At 39.6% G+C, this 18,288-nt stretch overlaps 2 protein-coding genes across 6 annotated transcripts in view; one reads left to right on the top strand and one right to left on the bottom strand.

Moving 5' to 3' along the window:
* The window catches only part of KAT2B (lysine acetyltransferase 2B), a 41,785-nt gene extending 38,969 nt beyond the window's left edge, over positions 1-2,816 (top strand). The window contains 4 exon segments of the mRNA XM_033165929.1: positions 744-780; positions 912-975; positions 1,062-1,146; positions 2,075-2,816. Coding sequence (XP_033021820.1) covers positions 744-780; positions 912-975; positions 1,062-1,146; positions 2,075-2,268 — 380 coding nt within the window. The 3' untranslated portion in view covers positions 2,269-2,816.
* Positions 2,817-4,971: 2,155 nt separating this feature from the next.
* SGO1 (shugoshin 1) lies at positions 4,972-17,270 on the bottom strand. Of its 5 annotated transcripts, none has more exons than XM_033165478.1 (9): positions 17,105-17,270; positions 14,443-14,591; positions 14,164-14,360; positions 12,426-12,530; positions 11,642-11,709; positions 9,612-9,775; positions 7,716-8,564; positions 5,534-5,714; positions 4,972-5,341 (listed from the first exon to the last, which is right to left on the bottom strand). In XM_033165478.1, exons 2-9 carry the CDS (start codon positions 14,582-14,584, stop codon positions 5,206-5,208), a joined length of 1,842 nt encoding a protein of 613 aa, XP_033021369.1. In that variant the 5' UTR covers positions 14,585-14,591; positions 17,105-17,270; the 3' UTR covers positions 4,972-5,205. The 5 variants fall into 5 exon arrangements, with proteins under 5 accessions (XP_033021369.1, XP_033021365.1, XP_033021368.1 ...); XM_033165474.1 differs by having other exon boundaries at positions 5,534-5,717; positions 17,105-17,269; XM_033165477.1 differs by having other exon boundaries at positions 5,534-5,717; positions 17,109-17,269.
* Between the last annotated feature and the right edge of the window lie 1,018 nt (positions 17,271-18,288).

The raw sequence follows: 18,288 nt of genomic DNA, 5'->3' as shown, positions 1-18,288 counted from the left end.
AATTCTATAAAGAAAATTCACATGAGATTGTTACCAAGCATCCAGTTACACAAGAAGCCTGCTTCTGCAACGGAGCAAGCAGCTCCTGCCCCTTCCTGTACACTGCAGTCCCCATACGCCCCCCTAAAAACCTTTTCCAGTTTGGGAAGAATTCGCGAAAGGCCTCTAAAAGGACACGGGCTACAGCTTGCAGAAAGCAGCAGTGGATGATGTCCTTTGGGATTTGCATCTGAATAAATTAGTGCGATGGGACGTACTCCTAAATAACTGAGTATTATTGCAGTTGTACTCTCCCCACCTTTGAATAGCAGAACCCCATGCCATACTCCGAACTGTGTTTGAAAGTCCTCTCAGTTTCAAAAGCGGTTTGCCACATAGCCTGGGGAGGGGGCAGGATTGGACATGTAGGATTAGATGATTTTTAGTAAAGTAGGAATAGATAAATTAGTCATTTTTTTTTAAAAAAAAATCCATTTTTCTTCATCAGATTTATATACTGCGCCCTTCATCAAAAGATCTCAGGGTGGTCCACAGGATTTTGTGGTTTATCCTACTTACCGTAATTGAATATTGGAGTGTTGACTAAAGCAAACTAGGTGGACTTGGAATTACTGTAGCTGTTATTTTTTATTGGTATTTCAGTAAGGATGCAATATAATTCTATGATAGGACCACATCAACCCAGTTACTTTGTAATCTAATGTAATTTATTCTTAAATGCTTCACTTTTGTTTACAATATAGGAGATACTGGCTGGAAACCAAGCAGTAAAGAGAAAGGGTAAGCGTTTGCATTTTTGTAGATTGTCACATTTTGCAACACAGGGGTTTGTGTTTGTTATTGATTAAAGAGCATAACAAAACGGAACAAATCATACATTTTAATCTTGTCTACTTTTCTTTTTTTTCAAGTAAAGAACCCAAAGATCCAGATCAGCTTTACAGCACACTAAAAAACATTCTACAGCAGGTCAAGGTGAGCATTAATTTTCTGTAAATATTTTGAAACCTTTTCCCGCTATGGAGTGTTGTTTCATGAGTGTATTTTCTCCCCTCTACCAGAGCCATCAAAGTGCTTGGCCATTCATGGAACCAGTGAAGAGAACAGAAGCTCCTGGGTATTATGAAGTTATAAGGTTCCCCATGGGTAAGGCTATCAACTTTTTAAAAAAGTAGAGCATCCAATGAATCAGAAGCAAATTGAGTATATAGGCTTTGCCAAGAGTACCGGGGGGGGGATATTTATACTGCTCCATGAAATCTTGCACAAACGCCTGTAGTTTCTTGCAGTGCACTACAACAGTGCAGCAGTTCTTGCATTTATAGTACAAAAGGAAACTGCCATATACTGTGTCAGAGTATTTGTCCCTCTAGTTCAGTATTATCTTCACTGACTGGCAGTGACTCTCCAGGATTTTAGACAGGGATATTTCCACCCGTACCTGGAGATACCAGGGATCAAACCTTTCCCTTAAGATAAAGACTACCCTAGTCCTTCTGTGTAAGTGGAAATTACTTGTAGTAACAGAACTTTGGATAGTAGAAAAGTGTCTTATATATAGCTTACAGTGACACCTTTGCCCTACCCTTCAAATAATTACAAGTTTTCACTATTGAGATTTTCATCGACCCAAACAGGATTTAATTTCAGGGGATGGGAGCCACAAGTCTGGCTGGTGGTGGTGGTGGTGGGGGACTTACCACGATTGTGGGTTCCCCCCCTCCCTTTTTATACTTTTCAAACTGTAGTCTGTAGTGGCAGTCATATCCCAACTCTGGCCACTGTGTTCCCCCTTTCCCCATAATTCATATTTGCTGGAATGAGTCTAACTGTAGTCTGGTCATCACCATGGGCCAAGGTATAAATAAAATAAAAATGGGGGAAAGAGCTCTCTCCACCAGCCTATTTTCAGTGTGTACATTTTAAAATAGGAATTAGGAGGTCTGTAAGGGCACATTTGAAACAGGACCTTTTTGCTAAAGAAGTGGGGAGGATGACAATAGTAAAATAAAAATCAAGCCTAGGATATATTAATATTGTATTAACAAGAGTTGATTTTTCTGTTCTTTTACAGATCTGAAAACGATGAGTGAGCGACTGAAGAACAGGTACTACGTATCTAAGAAGTTATTCATGGCAGATCTGCAGCGAGTCTTTACTAACTGCAGAGAGTACAACCCTCCTGAAAGTGAATACTACAAGTGTGCCAATATATTGGAGAAATTCTTCTACACAAAAATTAAAGAAGCTGGGTTAATTGACAAGTAATCAGTCCTTCTCTCATGCAATCAAGATGCCTAATTTAAGAGCATAATATGCAGTTGATCTTTGAATAGAATTGAAATTTGTGTTTTAAAAAAACATTTTATTTACTAGCACTTTTAAAACATGTAATATAGAAGAGTTTATTTTATTAAAGTCTTTTTAAATGTACACTTGCATGCCCTTTTGCAGTGTATTCAATAATACATTTTTATTAGAAGTATTGCACAAACTGTTTGGGGATTTGAAAAGGGAAATTTTCCCAAGCAGTGAATGTTTAAGCTTAATGTAATGCAGTATCAAATTGTAAAATAGCTTTTTATTTTTTACAAAAGATGCTAATGAAGGGGAAAATGAGTTTTATATATATTTTAATGAAACACTCAACTAAGAAGGTGCTATGAAAGAAAGAGAACTCCTCTAAGATACAAAAACCCCAGTAGGTTCAAACTTCCTCTGTGAATTTGATTCTTTAATATTAGAGTTTGCAAAGAAAAGCTAAATATGTAGCATCATCTGACTTTGACTGTGTTACGTCACATTTCCAAAAAAAACTGTGGTAGTCACAAACCACTTTTTAAACCCTTTGTAGCGCCAGCAAAAGCATAATTCAGATAAACAATAACCATTTCTACCTTTATGCCCTAATCCAGCAAATGCTTTGTCTGCGTAAGTTTTTACATACCTTTATCCCTGGAAAGCCATTCTTCCCTCAAAGTCACACTTGGTCCTGCAGGTGAAAAGATAGCCTATGTGTGTGAAAATCAAGACTAACACTAGATGTCACAAGTCACCAGATGCACTGGCGGAGGAAGGAGCGCCCCACCCCTGGCAACACGATCCCGGTGGGGTGCCATCGTGGCTGCCCCCCGCCTGCGTTGGGCACCCTGCCCCCAGGACGCACGCCCCCACCTGCTCTCCGTCCCCCCAGTGCCAGAGTATGAAGCTCCACCACTGACCAGATGTGACTGACATGCATATAAAACCAAAGTACATTCAGATTTACATGTGCATTTGACTAGCCCATATGATCTTCCTTTACTATCCTTACCCAATGGGAATGTCTCCTCCAGGTGCTACCACAAATTATTTAATTCTTGTGTTCAACACTTTCTAGATCTGTACTGTTGATACTTTCAAAGGTGTCATGAACTTCCCCATAAAAGTAGTTTTGAGCACACCCACCTCTCCCAATGTTTATAGGGATTATTTTGGTTACATTAAACTGATTTTCAACCAAAGTCTTCCTAGAACATTATTGATCATTACATCTGTATTTTACCTACTCATTACATTAAATATTGGAGTTACACCTTCCTTCATGTAGGTGAGGGGAGGAAATATTCACTTGCCATTCAGTTGTTAGAATGTGAGCAAGCAGCAATTCTGCAACACCCAAGAAAGTAAATTTATTCATTTTATTTCTTTCTCCTAATTTATACAAAGGCATTCAAGATCTAGTTTCATTGTTTTTATATGCGCTGAAATATTTCACTAGCAAAACTGATGTAAAAAATTGCCAAACAGAATTACAAGAGAAATTTATTTTCAAAATGGCTATGGTATTGTTTATTCTAAGATTAGATTACCCTTGCTAGGTAATGGTACAAAAGTCAAAATGGTAACATATAAATGCCTTAGTGCTTTATATAAAATTTTATTTGGCTTTGTATTTAAGGTACAATGATGCAGCTGTGTGTTAGAGTATTTAAGTAGTAATTTTCAATTATTTTGTAAACTGGGCCAACAAAATCACCTCTTAAGCTTGATATCCTGTGAAAGTGTTATTTTCAAAGATTCTTATTGTCTTGAAATTAGAGTCTCTTCTATATTGAGAACATTTGGTTTCTAATTTAAAGATTATTTTCATAGATATTGTGCAATAAAGCTATATAGTACGATGTGTTTTAAAAATGCTTTAAGTGAAATTCTACATTTGTAAAATTATTTATTGTTCTGGTATAAAATGGTTTTAAATTATATGTATAAAATTAATCTTGTGTGCTATTTCGTACTTTGCATATAAAAACCCCCTGAAATATTTAACTTGTGTGAATAGACTTTCTGACAATTGTACCATCACTTTCAGATGGTAAGAACCACACTATGCTATTCCCTGTAGTTAATCCATTTTCCTGTGGACCCATTGAGGGCCCCCCCCCGAATAGATTTGAATTGAAGAGTGCAACTATTACCAAAAGAAACTATCTTCATTACATGTTCAGTACTTCATGTCTACACACATGAAGTGCACAAAAAAGTTGGGTTATCAATTGAGCAATTCACCCCTTGGAACCTACTTGTAGATTGAGGACAGCCAGAGGATAAGCTTATTCATGCTTACTCAGAATCACTGTGTTCAGTAGGGTTTACTTCCAATTAACTGAGTAAGAATGCATCTTGGAATCTTCTTAAGATAGCTGTGCTATCCTTATACAGTTAAAGTGAAACATCGGAACAAACACAAAGGAAGGGATGCTGGAATAGCACTACTGAGATAGCAAACTAAAATAGCTGTCTTTTTCAAAAACATCAACACATTTTATTTCAATATAATCTTTTAGAAAACACTACAAAGACTTTCAACAGTTAAATCTGTAATCTTAAAATTTGCTATAAAAGTAGAATTAATCTACATTTCAAGCAAAAAGAAATTCCCATTTCCTGCGTAACAAGAAACTAGAAAAAGACACTAAATACATCAACAAATTTGATATTTACAATTTTTAATATAAAATCTAGTTGTTTATATATTACATAAATTGCAACTGTATGTGTGTTGTGTTGGGCCAGGGTGTGTTAAAATCTAAAAGCCGTTTTATGTACAAACATAGTTAAGATTTTCCAGTAATAATATTTCAGCAAATACACTTTACCTTTATATCAATTCAACTACTTAAATTGTCAAGTTAAAAGGTTTGTTCCCTAAAAATGTTATTAAAATCAACCAACGCATTCAAATACCTCATTAGATCTGGGCAGTGATTTCTTTGTAAGAGAATTGTGGCGCTTTTTCTGTTTAAAAATTGGAGAATTCAGAAATATGTTATCTGTAAAAGGGTCTCCTCTTCTGAGCTTCCTATCAAAGCAAAATAGTACATTAGTTTGAAAGCATTCATGTAATCTTACTTTGCCTCATAACTAAATTCATAAGCAAGTCAGATTCATAAGCAAGGTTGGATTTAAATTCAAAATATATTTCTAAACTGAATTATACAACAAATTTCTGAAAGAAACTGGTGCATATCCATTTAAAAATAAATATACTGACCTAATGAGACTTGGTTCCTTATAGCTCACACGATCAGTACATCTACGTTTCTGTCGAGGAGTACCTTTTATTTCATTACTCATCAGTGGGTGAGAAACTCTAGTTTGGATAGAAGTTGATTCGAAATTGGTAATATCAGCAAAGCAGGGATGACATTTCTGAAGAGCCCTAGATGGTTTATCTGCTAGGGGAAAAATGTTTAAATGGTCATGACAGCAATGAATAAGTTTTAAACAAACCCCTCTTCCTGTGGCTCCAAACAACACTTTAATATTGGTAAAGCTCTGTATATGAATTCTGCAGAATGTTAAGTTTATTCAATTTTTAAGATGACAACAACCAATATTCATGATAAAACCAGACTTGGCTCTTGCTGGAAAACCACTGCCACATGCATATAAAATCTGCACTAAGCTTTTAAGCCATGGCTCCGAGTTGTCTAAACATTTGTAGGGTTGGGCTATAGCAATTCGGTCCATGAAGCCATTTTCACCAAACCACGCCAGCCTGACATTATGCATGGGGCAGGTAAGGATGCAGCTTCAAAGGAAGAATCAGTTTTGTGATCTCCCGGTTGTTCCTTTGAGTGGGGAATCACACTGGGATCAGCTACACTAAGAATATCCTTGTCAGGAACTCCATAGCGCAGCCAAGGCTTGCAGACAATTGCCTATTGACTGCCACTGAGCCCCCTTGAAATTCCATTTGCGGTTACAATTGATTTCAAACCATGCCTACAAATGGGAGTTCAAAACCAGGAAATCCTTTGAACTTTCCATATTTGCCTGTGGGAGGTGGGGCAATCGAGTATCTGGCCCACATGTTGCTTTCCCACATTATACAGGTTATAAGACTAAAACTAAATGTGCACAATTTATGTGTTTTCTTTTAGTCATTTTTTAACAGCTTATGATGTGCAAATCAATCAGGAAAAGGAGTATGGCTATTCTTTCTCCCTCTGGGAAGCTCGAGAGTGAGTGCTCTTCATTGGGAGACAAAATGTAAGAACATGAGCATGTTTGTGTCTAGTTCATTGGTTTTCCACCGGTGTGCTGTGGCACCATGGACTTGAGGAACGTTTAGGGGAGCCCTGGGGGCCATCCTTTCATTAACTTGCAGCCCGTATCTTCCTGCATTATGTCTTTCTTTCTGGGGAACGTTAGGGCAACCGGCAGCTTTAACTTGCAGCTCATTATCTTCCTGAAATAAAAGTGGCAAATAAAGTGGAAACACTTTTTGCATGACTATTTATCTTCTTAGAATCTCCAACAAAAATCCTCCCCAACTTCAGTGATTAACAGTTCCATAGTTTTACACAGAGGGCATGAGAAATGCAAGAAAATAGCAAAGTAGCTTGATGTGTGTGCCTGGATGTGTGTTCTATGAGGGATTTAAAAATAACCCTGAAAGTGAGTGTCTTCTGTGTTTCTCACTCCTTCTACCTCCAACATTCTTTGCCCCTCTTCTTCTCTACCTCTCCCCCCAGGCAACCCCCCCCCCTTAACAGTCACCCAGCTTTATGGGGACAGGGAGAATGTTGCAGGAAAGGACCATGTCAGAATGTGTATGTTTCTCAGTTTCTCTCCCCATAATGACAAAATATTTCTGCTTCTGATCTTAATCTGGTTTTGCCCTCTCCATCCCACCCATTATGTGCATGCTAATTTCAGGAAAGGCAGACAGGGGCTGCCAGGTGGAGTGCGTCAGCTCAGCCCTGCAAAGCAGTGGCATTGCTTGGGTTCCTGTCGGCACATGCGCTCCCACTTACATGCACACCAAAAATGGTGCCAAAAAGGGTTGGGGGCAGAATGAGAAAATCCTCACTTATACACATCCTGTAACAATCCCAGTGTAAGTGGCTTCCACAGCAGAGCCACAGAAAGAATGTGGTTGGTGAAGGGAGCTGTGTACCGTACTCAAAAAAGTTGAAAACTGCTGGTCTAGTTAGCCCTCTTCCTGGCAATTCTAAAGTGGAGAAAAACCTACAGGAAATATCCAGTTGTGGCATTCCATTTTGTGCAAAGGAATTCCACTTGTGCAAATTAGATTTATCCTTTTTGCAGCCAAAGAGAAATCCTATTGTGTTCACTCAAATTTAATTTCCCAACTTTTCAGAGTTAGCTGTCAGTATCTCTATGCTTATTCACATACAGATTTTTTCAAAACATAATTATAACTTTACCTTCAACATTTTCCTTATCTGCAGAATTATCAGATTTTTTAGTATTCCTGTTTTTCCCATCAGGACTACTGCCATGCTGTTCATTCACAACGTTCCTTGATTGTTGCCTTGTGTGTCTTGGGCTGCCATCAGTTGTGTATTCTAAACTTTTCCTGGATTTTTTCATGCAAGGCACATACTGACTATCATCAGAGTCCTCTTCTGAAGTAAATGATTCGTTACAAGAAGTTTTTGTTTCTTCTCTATTATTTTTTTCTTGGGTGTTATTCTCTTCAACTTTGTTTTGTCGGAATGGTGTGATATGGACACACTCCTCAAAAACAAAATCATAAGCATCATTGGAACCAGTTGATCTATCTGTTTTTTCTTTGGAACAGCACTTCCTATTATGGCTTCTCTCTTTTCTGGACCTTGTCCTGGATCTAGTTTTTGTTTCCAATTTTCTTTTCTGGTCTCTCTCTTTGTGTGTTTGAGAACCTCCAACGATTTTAAAATCAGTTTGTTTGGGGGCTGCTGTTGGGGTACTTGATTCAGGTAACACATTAGGCTGTTCCAAAGTTTTGTCTGTGTTTCTCTTATGTTTCTCTTGAGAAACGTAAGTTTCTTCATATTGTTCATTATTTTTCACCAAGCCTGATTCAGGGTCAGGTTTATCTTGTTGGCAACATTCTGTTATCTGCTCAAGTACTTCTGGACTGCTACCATCAGATGCATCAAATGGATTCTGGGTTTTGATCCTGGAGTAGTGACGGCGGATAGATACATTTTTTAGTAAGCTACTAACAAATTGCATGTTCTCTTCATTTCTGTTCTCATACTCCATATGACAGTGGGAACTAGTTTGCCAACCTGGTAATTTAAAATAATGTGTGTCAATTCTGTAGGGAAGCTTAAAAATATATAGCGAGTATCCAGAACCATCCACCAAAGCTATTAAATAGTTACCAGAATACCACAGAGAAAAAAAATAGATGCTAAATATGGTTAGTAAGGTTTGGCAGATTGGTCCATCAGATTGAAAAGTTATAATAATAAAATCATTATTATTCTTATTAATTATAAAACCGATACAGAAGTATACATCATTTACCAATAATGCCTGTGTATAGAGAATTACAACAGAAATCTGTGAACTTGCTGTTTCCACATTTTCACCTCATTACAAGTACTTTGCCAAAGCTGTGCAGAACGGGAAAGAGAACTGCAGAACTGAGTCCTGTGAGAATTGGTTGATTATGCCAAATGATTATGCCAAATCTGTATGTACATTTATGTCCCACTATCTCATGCCTGAGTATTAAAGGCAGCAAATTTGACTTAAAATGTTTAATTAAAAATGCATTGTTTGCAAACCAGTTGATATCCCTGTCAAATCTTTGATTCAGTAGAGCCTTCTGTCAGCAGAACAGAGATTAAGGCAATTGTAAATGAATCTTCCCCAGCATCCTCAACTCCACTGCTACCTGCTCTGGAGGGGCTGCCTCACTGAAGATTGCCTCAATTCCACTGACAGGAGGCTTTGCTAAATTAATGAGCCTTCTGTCAGCAGAAGGACGCCTATCATAAACAGTGCAGTTATGGCACATACAAGGAAAGAGCTCTGCACAAGATTATGAAACTTCTTTGATGTTATGCTGCTACCTGTGACCAGAATCCAAACAGCTACTTTAGGTGTTCCTAAGACAGGAAAGGCATACTCCTCGCTCCCATTGCAATAAGCAAACCTCCCAAGTAATATTGTAATCTGCTTTTAACATCCAGCTTCGAAAGAAGCACATGGTTTAAGAAACAGAATATAAGGTATGCAGAATCAGCAGTTCTTTAGAACCCAGTCAATGCTCTTTAATAGTAAAGCCTTTGATCCATGTTTAGAAGCTTAAATGCAGGATTACCTACCTGTATCCATCTCTGATGTTGAAAAAACATCTTCAGTCATAACATCTTGCTGAGAATCAGCTGCAACATCTGAATAATTTGTATCTGTATTATCTTTTAATTCTGTTCCAGATGTTTTATCTGGCTTGCTTGCATCTACAGAAAGGATATGCCTTAGATGTGCCCTAAGGGGGGAAAGGTGAAATTCACTGAATTATTTTAAGAGCAAATTCTCATCAGCAGTTTTGATATACACACCCCACAAGAAAAATTAAGGGTCTTATAAGGTTTCCAAAATTAAAACTGAATGAGAACCGTCACTCTTGTAAACAAAGGTATATTCCAGGAATATGTGCTTGAGAATGAAATACAAAGCTACTTGGCAGTTACCGGTAGTTTTCTCAACTTCAAATTGGCTTTGGACAGGGAAAAGGTTTTAATTAAAAACGGCATTAAAACACACTTTCTAAGAAACATCCTGTTGACCCCACCCCCTCCACCTCTTTCCCTTTTCTTCCTAATGTAACACTAATGTCCCAACAAATGAAACTCATCTGTAGAAAATGTAATTTGAAAAAAGAGACATTGCACACACTTTTGTAAACCAAGAAATTTTTAATAAAAATATGTTTTTTTAAAAAAAATTGCTTTACTTGGTGGTAAAGTACAGTTGTTCTAAAGAAATAACACTGTCAGAAACTGCTAAAATATGCCTCCTGTTGTGATCTTCCTTACTCCACCCTCTCTGTGGAAACCTGGAACAAGATTTCACTTCACTCATGCAGGCTAACCTGTTGGGATAACCAGTTGTTGGAGTAACCTGCTCCAACTGGTCATGAAGGTCGTGAGGTTTTGGAGGAATTGAAGAGGGCTGAAGAAGCGATAGGCAGCAAGAAAAGCAAAAGGCGGCCGAAGTAGCAGGAGGCCGAAAATAAAATAGACTGCAGTCAACTCTTGAAGTGCACTCACTGGTAGCGAGCGAGCTCTCCGTCGCCTCAAACTGAGGCAGGGGCTATTTATTAGCGTTTTGTACATCGTCATCAGCATAACACCAACCAATTACAACTATGCATTAACAAGCCCCTCCGGGCGGGAAACAGCCTTAATAACCGTTAACTAGAGGCTTTTTTGGCGCGCTTTAGCTGGAGCAGAGGGATCCCAGCTCCAGCACCATGTCCTTGCCTGATCTTTTTCCTTCTGTGCGTGGCAGCGCGGAAGGATCAGTGCGGCGGCTGCACGCACGGGAGACGCTAAAGCGTATTCCCACATTAACCACTGCTTTCTCCAGGTCAGGAAGAAATGTATGAGGGCTTCCTGTCTCAGTGGTGCTTTGTTAAGAGTGAGCCTTGTGTTTCTGGTCCTGAACTTGCCTCTTGGGTTCTGCTTCCTCGTTTGCCAGATTGCTCTTTGGTCCTGATTCTTTGGCCTATACTCAGTCAAAACTCCAGCCCACAGACAAACCCTGATGATTATCAAGAAAATATGGTTGCAGAATATGGTTGGGTTCATGCTACCCTATCACACTTTCCTGAACCATAATTTCAGATCTATGGGAACATTTTTGAACTTGGCATTGTTAACTGGTCATTTTCTCAATTCTAATCATTTTATTTCATAATTGAGAGACACAGAAGTCTAAGCTCTTCTCACACACCCTGCATCTTCCACTTTTTGGGTTGCCCTCATCACATAATTTTGACTCAGTGCTCTGATTATATGGACTATAATCTTTATTACATATATCCATGGAATAGTTTTCATAATCAAATATATAGGCTTTCTAGAGAAGAGATCTTGAAATTCAAGAACTATCAGCCAACATGAGAAAACCTTTCTTCTTATCCCACAGCAACCTTTTTTGGGGGGGCAGGGAAGTGATCAATTAAGTTAACAGAAACCATTTTCAATTATCATAGCATGTGTGTGTGTGTGTGTGTGCCTATGTGTATAAAACACAATCTAAAATATATTTTATTGATGCAAGTTTCTTGATTTTGTTTTGAAGGGAAAAAACCAGGTTAGAAAAATTGAAATATATTAAGTATACTTACAGGGAATCTTGGCTTCTTACATTGCTAGAATCACACTCTTTAGCATTGGAGGCACTGAGAGTCTGGTTCTGTAAAAATTCAAGATATTATGCTGAAAATTTTACTGAGTGAACCATATATGAAACATATAATAAAGTGAGATGTCTGAAAACGTGGCTCCCAGCTGCAGCTTATGCGGCAAACTATTGGACAGTAACAGGCTTCTGTTTTAAGTAAAACAGCAAAATATTTTGTTTTGGGCAACAACTCTTGACATGAATATTTAAGCAATTATCTTACCGTATATACCTGAATATAAGCCGACCCGAATATAAACCGAGGCACCTAATTTTCCCACAAAAACCTGGGAAAGCTTATTGACTCAAGTATAAGCCGGTTCACCTTTGCCGCTGTGGAGGAGGAGGAGGAACGAGCAGCCCGATAGTAGCCCTTTGGGCTGCTCCTTCCTCTTCCTCCTTTGCCAAGTTTGCATTTATGCGAGCAGTTCAGGAATGGAACAAGCTGCCTGGGGAGAGTAAAGAACCGCTGTTCTTGTATGCTTCTTAAGGAATGGTTGACTGGGGAGAGCGGGTGGCGGCACGAGTGGAGAGAAAGGGCTTCTTTCTCGCCGCCCCCACCGCCCGCCGGCGCCTCACTCAAGTATAAGCCGAGGGCAGCTTTTTCAGCACAAAAATGTGCTGAAAAACTAGGCTTATACTCAAGTATATAAGTAATGGATGCAGAACTGGTAACAGTCTAAAGTCACAAAGTAACATACAAATACAAGGATGGGAAAAAGACTTACAAGAGCCGTGTTGTATTGATTATTTGCTGAACCAAGAAGACTTGTTGCATTGAGTAGATCTTGAACAACTTTAGAAATAATCTCCTTCAAAGCAATTAATCTAGTCTAACAGAAACAAAAAGAGTTAATTGATATAGTTACAATACAAGCATTGAGCTTGTTTAGAAATAAAATGAACACGAAATTGTGGTTTCTATTTCTTGTTTATTATACAAGTTATCTGCTACCACAGGTCACATTCTCAAGGACCACCCTTCCCCATATGAACCAACCCAAACCTTGAAATAAGAAGTGTGAGGTCCTCATCTGTGTGCCCCACCCAAGGTATGTCAGTAGGGTGACAACAAGTGAACAAGCATTTTCTTTGATAGTCCCCAGTTATGAAAAGCTTGTCTGCCACAAACACTGTCATCTTTTTGGCAATAGACAAATAAGTAACTTTTTTCCGCTAGGCATTGGGGCATCACTAATGATCTGGTTTTATGTGGTTTCTTTTTGTAGTCATTTGTGTTTTCTGCTGAATTGGATATTCTGTGCTTTTAGGTAATTCTTTGGATAAACACGTTTAGCATATTTGTAACATTTTAAGGGATTTATTTACAGATTGTGTTTTATTCTTCTTGCAAATTACTTCAAAACTCCTTCTGATTCTGGTATGAAGTGATAAATATCAAAATAAAATACATTCTGCCTGCTGTTCTTGTCTAATTTTAATAAAAAGGTATGACCACTGTCTTATTGAGCAGTCTGAATGAAGGGACTAAATCATGTGTCCTATAAACATACTGCTTGCTTTAACCCCTGGAAGAAACTCTCAACAACTGATGTGTTGTTCCCAGTACTTTTTTTCTAGGGGTACGCATACCCCTAAACATTTTGTGAATCTTTGTACTTTTGTCCATTTACTGTATTTATTTTTCCCAATTTGAAATATGAAATGCTGATTTTCTTAGAGTACCCCCTAAACATTTATTTATTTTTTTAAGAAAAAAAGCACTGGTTGTTCCTATAAAATACAATTCTGTAAAGCATTATACCAAGTAGGGCTACAAAAGCCAAAGCAGGCTATCCTGTAAATATCTACTAAAATATCATCCCCCAGGGTTCCTTTCTGCAACCTCTTTCAGGGTTTCAGTCAGTAGCCATTCCACTTGCATATGTGAGTGAGTCCACCAGGTAATATTTTAAAGAAGCATGGCTCTAACTATTATCAATACAACAACAATACAAAGCAACATCCTTTTCATCTAACACTAATCATACAGTCTCCACTTATTCAATGTTACACCTAAGTTTGGAACTGGATTAAAAGCAACTTTAAACTTTATCACAATGGTTCTCAATAAGAATTCCATAACATACTAATTTTTCTGCAGTTGCAGCAACCATTTCACACAGGGGTTCTGTTCCTGGGTCCCATGTGCATCAGCAATTTATGTGTCAATTCGACGCACCTAAAACAATTGCCGCCTGTATTTTAAAAGGCCATTACAGTGGTGCCCCGCTAGACGAAAATAATTCGACCTGCGAAAATTTTCGTCTAGCGAAGCGGCAACGCAAGCCGCGTTTTTGCTAGACGAAAAAAAAAAGACAAAATTTTTTTCGTCTTGCGAGGCAGCCCCATAGACTTTTTCATCTTGTGGGGCTGCCTTCCGCTAGACGAATGCCTTCGTCTAGCGAGTTTTTCGTCTAGCGGGGCACCACTGTATATATGTACAACATGTGTTAAGATAAATACCTCAGAATGCTCTTTTCCTTGTTGTAATGCCAGCTTTCTATGCAAGGCAAACACTTGAAATTTCAGAGTCTGATATTCTCTCTTTAAATACAGGATTGTATCTTGTGCTTCCCTCAGTTTGCTCTTCTCCTCTTCCAAAGCCAGAGCTAATGCTCGATTGTTTGTTTGAAAGCTTTTCATCAGTGTAGATGAGTTGTCTGGAAAAAAATGGAAATAATTTCTAAGATTTCTATTTCTGGAAAAAACTTGAATAAAATACAGTATTAAAAAAATTCTTACTTGCAATTTTGCTGTTGACAGATAAGACTTGCTTGGTTTTGCCCAACTGTGCCCATTTTTTATTTCGCCTTTCTTTCATTCGTTCTTTTATATCTTCCAGACTGTCCTTAAATGACTTTTTCAAGCACCTTTCTCTAGTCATTTTCCACCTTAAAAAAATACAAAAACAACTGATTACTGTTTAACAAATATTTATTTAAAAGGCTTCTTACAATATATAAAAAAGGACTCTTTATCCCATCAAATATTAACAACCCCCCCCCCCAATCTATCAGCTATTTGTTTGGCATCATAAAATGGTACCAAAAAGGTAATTTTGGCCCATTCTTCAACAGTACATAAAGATTTACTGGAGCAAACCTATTATTTTAAATAATAAATTTGAAATAATATACTTATTTAATCAGAACCAGTAGTCTTAAAGACTGTGAACTACAACTTGTTAAAACAAGACGGTCAAAACCACCTAGAAATAATACCCATTTTAAAATATATTTCTTAATAAGATTTCTTATTAACCCCCTTTCCCTTCAGTATACTGTAGGGCAACTGTGTTCCCCATACAGTGGTGCCCCGCTAGACGGAAAACTCGCTAGACGAAAAAGTCTATGGGGCTGCCTCGCAAGACGAAAAATTTTCGTCTTTTTTTTTCTTTTCGTTTTGCGGAGCGCGGCTGTCATTGCCGCTCCGCAAGACGAAAAACCCGCTAGACGAAAATTTTCGCAGGACGAATTATTTTCGTCTAGCAGGGCACCACTGTATACTGTATATAATCTGCTTTAAAAAACAAAAAACAAAAGCAAAAGAAAAGGAAAAGCGATATCAGACCCTAACCACTTAAGACGTTTTTGCTTTTTGTTTTTACAAAGAAGCAGTGTATAAAGAAAAACCTACAGAGCACAATTGCTGCTCTTGTTATTATTAAACTAAATAACTATCTGACTTACTAAAATAAACAACTATCTGACCTTTAGAAGACATCTGAAGGCCCTGTTTAGGGAATTTTTTAATGTGTGATGTTTTATTGTGTTTTTATTATTCTGTTGAGAGCCTCCCAGAGTGGTTGGGGAAACCCAGCCACATGGGTGGGGTATAAATAATAATAATTATTATATTATCATCCATCCCTGAATTGAGCTTCTGGAGTCTATATTCACTGTAGACTTTACTCTTTCCAAACTTCTGCCTTCAGATACCATTCCTCAAAAAAAAAAAAAAAAAAAAACCCACCCCCAAGTATCAAATCAAATTCCATGGATTGAACCTGGAACCTTTGTGTGGGGGAATCCCTGATCCGCAGCCTGGGAGTCATTTTGGACTCACAGCTGTCCACGGAGGCGCAGGTCAATTCTGTGTCCAGGGCAGCTGTCTACCAGCTCCATCTGGTATGCAGGCTGAGACCCTAACTGCCCGCGGACTGTCTCACCAGAGTGGGGCTGCCTTTGAAGGTGACCCAGAAACTACAACTAATCCAGAATGCGGCAGCTGGACGGGTGACTGGGAGTGGCCAGCGAGACCACATAACACGAGTCCTGAAAGACCAACATTGGCTCCCAGTACATTTCCGAGCACGATTCAAAGTGTTGGTGCTGACCTTTAAAGCCCTAAATGGCCTTGTCACAGTATACCTTAAGGAGCATCTCCACCCCCATCGTTCAGCCCGGACACTGAGGTCCAGCTCCAAGGGCCTTCTGCAGGTTCCCTCATTGCGAGAAGTGGTTACAGGGAAACAGGCAGAGGGCCTTCTCAGTAGTGGCTCCTATCCTCCCATCAGATGTCAAGGAAATAAACAACTACAGTCATACCTCATGTTGCATTCTACTCATTAGTGACTTCCAGCTTACAAATGCGGCAAACCCGGAAGTGTTTACTTCTGGGTTCGCCGCCCGCACATGAGCGGTCTGCGCACTTGCGCAGAAGCGCTCGGTTGCACCGTGCACATGCGCAGAAGAGGCACTCTAGTTGTGGACTTTTCGGGGTGCAAACGGCACCCCGAGACAGATTAAGTCCGCAACTAGAGGCACCATTGTATCTAACTTTTAGAAGACATCTGCAGGCAACCCTGATTAGGTAAGTTTTTAATGTTTGATAATTTTTTAATGTTTCCCAGAGTGGCAGGGGAAACCCAGCTAGATGGGCGGGGTGTAAATAATAAATTATTACTATTATTAGATTTGATTTCAGTGCGCAACCGCGTAACGGTCCTGCTTCCTATTCCTGCGTTGCAGGAGGGGGGTTGGACTAGATGACCCTTAGGGTACCTTCCCACTTTACAATTCTCCTATCAGACGACTGCGGGGCCGTCTGGGTCGCACCCAACCCGGGCCACTATTAAGCGGCCACTCCTTTCAAACAAGTGTGCTCCAAGAGCAGGACTAAGCGCGAATCCGACCCCTTCAGTTTCTTAGCAGTCAGAGCCCGAGAGGCCCGCCGCCCTCGGGAGAAACGGCCTCTCCAGTTCCCAAAATGACCCCCAGGCTCCGCTTTGTAAGGTATATGGCGGGAGCCTCCATTTCCCCCCTGCTTCCATCCTTTATCTCTCTCTTCCTACCCTCTCCCGACCCGCCGGCCGGCGGCGAACGGAGAACCGCAAACGGAGGCCTTCAGCCGGGCTCCCTCGCACCCACCCGCCGCCATTACAGACAGAGAAATACCGTCGAACCTGCCTCTGCTGGGCGTGTGTTCGTTCCTCGTTCTTTTTCCCTCAGCTGCCTTCAACTGCGTGACCGAGTGCGCGCGACGACCCAAAAAGCCGTTGGTGGTGGTGGTGGTTTTTGTGTGTGCCTGTGTCTTTCAGGCGACGACTTCGTTCAAAATTCTCCGCGGCGCTTCTCGATTGGCCGGCTTGCTCCAAACTGAGCGGGGACGTCGTTTCGTCATCGCGCATTTCCTCCTCCTCCTCCTTTTGTTTCCGCCTTCTTTCTACGGACCTGTGGGTGGAGCTCTAGCTTTGTTTTTATGTTTCACTTCGTCCTTAACTCCGCAAAGGGGGGGCGGGCACGGCGCTCTGATTGACCCGTGGCTGCGTCAGTCGAAACGCTTAGACTTGGTGAGGGCTGCAGTTGCGGACTGTTTTTCTGCTTCTACGGAAGTCTTGTGTTGCTTGGTTTAATTCAAGAATGAGTGATTGAGTGCAAATTAGAAAAGGACCCCAGCTCTGCCCTGGGAAAATATATATATTTCCCACAGCAGAGCTGGGGTCCTTTTCTAATTTGCACAGTCACTCACATACGCGTTTCGACTGATGCAGTTTCGCGTTTCGACTGACGCAGCCACGGGTCAATCAGCGCGCCGTGGCCGCCCCCCTTTGCAGAGTTAAGGACGAAGTGAAACATAAAAACAAGGCTAGAGCTCCACCCACAGGTCCGTAGAAAGAAAATACACACACACACACACACACACACACACACACACACGTGAGGACTCCTATTTTTCAGGAGGTGTTTTTTTTTATAAAAAAAAATACTCTTTAACAAGATTCTCTCCCTCTCATTTATAACATTTGTTTTTACAGATTTCAACAGATAAAAGCAAACTCCAGAATTAGCTCGAAGTGATTTCGAGTCAGATTTAAAAAATGTATGTTGCCTTTCTATTTTTCAGGAGATGTTTTTTTAAAAAGATACTCTTTAACAAGATTCTCTCCCTCTCATTTATAACATTTGTTTTTAAAGATTTCAACAGATAAAAGCAAACTCCAGAATTAGCTCGAAGTATTTTCGAGTCAGATTTTTAAAATGTATGTTGCCTTTCTGAGACTGCTAGTCGCTATTCTAGCTGTGAGATAAAACTTATTTCATTGTTCTTTTTCCTATTATTTAGCAAGAGGTCAAGGCTATTGCAACA

Source organism: Lacerta agilis, chromosome 12 (genome assembly GCF_009819535.1).
Source record: "Lacerta agilis isolate rLacAgi1 chromosome 12, rLacAgi1.pri, whole genome shotgun sequence".
NCBI classification, from domain to species: Eukaryota; Metazoa; Chordata; class Lepidosauria; order Squamata; family Lacertidae; genus Lacerta; species Lacerta agilis.
Note: the sequence above shows the minus strand (reverse complement) of the source record. Positions and strands in the feature narration are given on the sequence as shown.